At 61.9% G+C, this 5,176-nt stretch overlaps 1 protein-coding gene across 1 annotated transcript in view; it reads left to right on the top strand.

The window, feature by feature from the left end:
- The first annotated feature begins 700 nt into the window (after positions 1–700).
- LOC105501863 (tubulin beta-3 chain) overlaps positions 701–5,176 on the top strand; it is a 17,236-nt gene continuing 12,760 nt past the window's right edge. Inside the window, exons 1-3 of the mRNA XM_011927970.1 lie at positions 701–742; positions 784–2,400; positions 2,774–2,921. Coding sequence (XP_011783360.1) covers positions 1,421–2,400; positions 2,774–2,921 — 1,128 coding nt within the window. The 5' untranslated portion in view covers positions 701–742; positions 784–1,420. The remainder of the gene's footprint in view (positions 743–783; positions 2,401–2,773; positions 2,922–5,176) is intronic.

Below are 5,176 nucleotides of genomic sequence, written 5' to 3'. Positions count from 1 at the left end.
AGAAGGTTTTTTGTCAGCACAGAGGCAGTCTTCAGCGAGGAAGTGCTGGGAACGCCCTGGAGTAAACCCAGGAAGATGCCTGCAGTGGGTGCTGTGGCCCCTCCCCACCGCCCCTGCTGGGTCTCGGGCCATGCCCGCCTGCTGTGAGCCCCTGCAGAGCACCACGTGCGAGCGCTGGCTGGAGGTCTGCCTTTGATGTGGCTCTTGGGGCAGGGCCTGTGGTGCCTTCCACAGCGGAAATGGGGCGCCGCCTGGGGAGGGCAGGAGCAGCGTCCCGGGTGCCCCTGTGAGGATGAGCGAGGAGATGACTGGAGGGTCCTGAGGACCTCATCAGGGTGCCCCCAGCCCGTCCGCTCCCACGAAGCGACACCCCCAGCCCCAGGGCTGCAGCTGAGGGGGTCGCTACTGTGGCTGGGCGAGGCTGGGCCCTTGGGGGCAGGGGCCAGAGTGGCCTCAGGCTCTGTGAGATGCTAAAAGCACCAGCTCCTCTGGGGCTTACTCGCATTGGGCCGTTTCACGCTCTGCCCTGGTCAGAAGCCCCCTCACCCCCAGCGATGTGCAGTTCCTGCAGGCTCACTCAGTTTCCAGAACTTTAATTATTGGAAAGTTCTCCCTGGTCCCGCCCCCAAATCTGCCATGAACGTTGACAGCTGAGTTGCTGCCCCACGCATGCTTTGGCTCAGAGCAGAGGGTGCCCTGCCCTCATTGAGCTGCTGACGTGGGGAGGGGTGAGGGGTGGGGCCTAGTGGTGCCATCCATGGCCAGTGATCGAGGCAGAGGAGCCTCTGGAGGGGGCAGGTCCTGGGGAAGCCCCGGACTCCTAGCGGGGAGGTCAGGTGGGGGCCCTGGTGACCAGGACAGACTGTGGTGGTTTTTAACGTAAAGGAGATATGCTACGTGACAGACCCCCGGGGCGCTGCGCACCGCCTGGTGGCAGGCGGGCCGTGGTGGGCGCTCACGCCCCTGCCACGTGCCCATCATGTGCCCGCCCTTAGTGGGAGGGGCTCCGAGGATGACTTTTAAAAATGCAGGGAAAGGCTCCATTCTTCCCAGAACCTCAGCCCAACCCTGGCCCAGGGAGGCAGGAGACAGAGGCCAGGAGGGGGCCAGAGGTGTTGAAATGTCCTGGGGACCTGAGCAGCCACCAGGGAAGAGGCAGGGAGGGAGCTGAGGACCAGGCTTGTCCACACTGGTTGTGAGATGCCTTGAGCCCAGAGGGTTGATGCCAGGAGGTATCTGGACTGGCTGGGCCATGCCTGGACTGACCTGTCCAGCCAGGGAGAGGGTGAGTGTGAGGGCAGAGCTGGGGGTGCCCAGATGGACGGAGGCAGGCATGGGGGATACCCAAGGCCCCCTGGCAGCACCATGAGCTAAGCAAGACACCTGGAGGGGGAGACCTGTGGGGACCTGGGGGCCTCCAATGACCCCTTCCTGCTTCCTGGACAGGACTATGCCTGTGCAGGGATCCCAGAGAAGACTCCTGGGCTCCCTCAACTCCACCCCCACAGCCACCCCCAAGCTAGGGCTGGCTGCCAACCAGACAGGAGCCTGGTGCCTGGAGGTGTCCATCCCTGACGGGCTCTTCCTCAGCTTGGGGCTGGTGAGCTTGGTGGAGAACGTGCTGGTGGTGGCTGCCATTGCCAAGAACCGGAACCTCCACTCACCCATGTACTGCTTCATCTGCTGCCTGGCCCTGTCAGACCTGCTGGTGAGCGGGAGCAACATGCTGGAGACGGCTGTCATCCTCCTGCTGGAGGCCGGTGCACTGGCGGCCCGGGCTGCCGTGGTACAGCAACTGGACAATGTCATTGACGTGATCACCTGCAGCTCCATGCTGTCCAGCCTCTGCTTCCTGGGCGCCATTGCCGTGGACCGCTACATCTCCATCTTCTACGCACTGCGCTACCACAGCATTGTGACGTTGCCGCGGGCACGGAGAGTCGTCGCAGCCATCTGGGTGGCCAGTGTCCTCTTCAGCACGCTCTTCATTGCCTACTACGACCACGCGGCCGTCCTGCTGTGCCTTGTGGTCTTCTTCCTGGCCATGCTGGTACTCATGGCTGTGCTGTACGTCCACATGCTGGCCCGGGCCTGCCAGCACGCCCAGGGCATTGCCCAGCTCCACAAGAGGCAGCGCCCGGCCCACCAGGGCTTTGGCCTCAAAGGCGCTGCCACCCTCACCATCCTGCTGGGTATTTTCTTCCTCTGCTGGGGCCCCTTCTTCCTGCATCTCACACTCATTGTCCTCTGCCCCCAGCACCCCACCTGCAGCTGCATCTTCAAGAACTTCAACCTCTTTCTCGCCCTCATCATCTGCAATGCCATCATTGACCCCCTCATCTACGCCTTCCGCAGCCAGGAGCTCCGCAGGACGCTGAAGGAGGTGCTGCTGTGCTCCTGGTGAGCGCGGCACGGGCAGCTTTCAGCGTGCTGGGCAGAGGGAGGTGGTGATATCGTGTGGCCTGGTTTCTGTGTGACCCTGGGCAGTCCCTTACCTCCCTGGTCCCCATTTGTTAAAGAGGATGGACTGACCTCTGAAGGTGTTGAAGCACGGACTCTTCTGGGACCAGGGAGAGGGGTCCCTGCAAAACTCCAGGCAGGACTTCTCACCAGCAGTCGTGGGGAACGGAGGAGGACATGAGGAGGTTGTGAGGCCTCAGGCTCTGGGCACCAGGGGCCGACCTCAGGCTCCTGAAGAGACATTCTCCGCCCACTCCTGGGGCACTCCACCTGCTCCAATGGGCATCCACCCCATCCCATCTTTGCTGCCAACTCTCAGGACCTGTGCCCTCGTCAGCTGGGATGTGGAGGCTCTGGGTGGAAGAGTGTACCAAGAGCTACTCCCACAACAGCCCCAGGAGAAGCGACTTTGTGACCAGAAAGCTTCAGCCACAGTCACGCAACGGCTTCTGCAAAAGGAAGTGAAATCCCTGCCTCAGGCCAAGGGACCAGGTTTGCAGGAACCTCACAAGTGGTGTGGGGCTGAGTCCTCCTGAGCGCTGGTTCTAAGGCTCAGACTGGGAACTGGGGCCTCAGCCTGCTTTCCTGCAGCAGTCACCCAGGCAGACAGCCCTGGCAAATGCCTGACTCAGTGACCAGTGCCTGGGAGCACGGGGCCAGGAAAGTCTGGTAATAAATGTGACTCAGCATCACCCACCTTAGCCCCTTCCAGAAAGTGCTTGAAGTTTGCGGGTGGAGGGGTAGGGGAGGGGAAGGTGGGCAGGGATGAGAGTCAAGAGAGGGAAGAAAGGAGTCCTGGAAAACGTGGCTGCCTCCCCAGGTGAGGAAGCCACAGCCCCAGAGGCCCCGAATGCCTGGGGAGTGTGGAGGTCCCAACCAGGCTTGCGCCGACCCTGCTTCTCAGGTTGCTCTCCGTGCTTACAAACCCCAACCTAGAGGAACGAGGAGCAGGTGCAGCAGGGCCCCAGCCCCTCCACTCTGACACTGTCCCAGCTGCAGGAGAGGTGGGTGCCCAGCCCTCCATGTGACCACAGGTGACCTCAGCCGGGACACTCTCCTTTGCTGGCCCTGGCCCTGAGTCCCTCCAGCCATGATGAGCTGTGAATGGGACCATCCCTGTTCACTCTGAGATGCCTGGAAGGGGGCTCAGTGCAGGCGAGCTGGGGGCTGGGTCTGCTGTCTGTCCAGCACTGCCATTCTGGGAGTGGGCAGGTGGGGGTGGGGGGTGGTCTGTGTTGAGCCAGTCCTGGGAAGTGCTGGATGTGAGGCCTCTGAAGATGAGGATGAGGCAGAGGCCCAGCGGTGGACAAGTCCCTGGGAATCAGTGCCTGGGGATGAACTATGCTGCCTGGTGCTGGGGAGCAGTGGAGCCCCTGGGCCATCCCTCTGCTGAAACCTGGGCATCTCGCTGAAGAGACCAACTCCATTTCCTCTGCAGACGCTGAGCACTCAGTCACCCCCTGTTCCCTGGAACAGGCTCAGTGGAGGCTGCAGGGCTGCCATCAGCCAACTCCTAGGCAGGCCCAGTCAGCAGCCCCCTGGCCAGCCCCACCCCTGCGTCAGCTCCAGCCCTGACTGCCGGCCTCAGAACTGGGAGCTGCTTCCTGGCAGGGCCCGCCTGTGCTGGGAGACCGGACGGTGAGTCAGCCTTAAGCCTGGCACCAGAGCTCTCTGAGGATGGAGCAGGGGTTGGCTGGCCTGAGGCTGCAAAACTTTCCTCATGGAGACAGGCAGGCACCCAGATGCTCACCCGGGACTCCCTTGAACAAGGATAGGGAGGAACCCCAGGCAGCTAGATCCCAGCCACAGCCACTTGAGCGCACTGTGGGGCACGGAGGGGCGTCTCTTGAGAACAAAAGATCCATTTCTCGACTTTTCAAATTGGAGAGCTTCTTGAGAGAAAAGAGAGAGACAGGGACGAGGCCATGCCGCCCACACAGTCCTGTGCACACAGACCGGACACAGGCGCCCACAGGAGGGTTTGCAGCTGCTCATTGTGTGAAGTGAATGCTGATTTGGGGGCGGGGGGTTGTCTGTGCATTGTGCACTGTCAGACCCTTCCTGAAGGATTTTTGTTACTGAAATATCAGAAGGTCCTTGTTATAAGGTAGTGTCACTGTAATATCTGGCCCAGGAGGAGGTCAGTGCTGTGCGGGCGAGTCCTTCCCTCCCTCCCTTCTTCTCTGACTAGTAGACACATCTCCAGTTGTTCCCCTGAGGCCCCCCTGCAGCATTCTCCGACATCAGGGAGTGAGTCAGATAGAAGCCGCTGCCCACCCTCCCCCACCCTGGCCGGGTTCTTGCCTGGCTTGTGCGTCCTTGTGACAATTCCTGACACCGATGCGCACCGGGCAGTGGCACGTCCAGGTGCTGTGCGCGGCGGGGCCCACAAAGCTCCTTTGGCCTCTCACGGCAGCCCCTTGGGGGAGGGGACCAGGTGGCCACCCCCACTGCGGAAGCGGCGACCCACGGAGCTCGCTCTCGGCCACCGCCATCCCTTTGTGTCCGCGCCCTTCTGAGCTCTGATCGGACGCTTTGTTTCTTCTCAGTGGGTTCAGGGCCTGCGCCAACCTTTACCTACCTCCCCCACCCAAAATCGGCAAAGCTCAGAGCACCTTGTCTGCCAAAAGACCGGGAGCTGGGAAGGTGCGGCTTGTTCCCTAAACCGGCGTGGGGATAAAGACCCTCCTTACAAAGCGGCAGGGTGGGGCTGTCG

This window comes from Colobus angolensis, unplaced genomic scaffold (genome assembly GCF_000951035.1).
Source record: "Colobus angolensis palliatus isolate OR3802 unplaced genomic scaffold, Cang.pa_1.0 Scaffold76, whole genome shotgun sequence".
NCBI lineage: Eukaryota > Metazoa > Chordata > Mammalia > Primates > Cercopithecidae > Colobus > Colobus angolensis.
The sequence above is the reverse complement of the archived record's forward strand: the minus strand, read 5'-3'. Positions and strand labels throughout refer to the sequence as shown.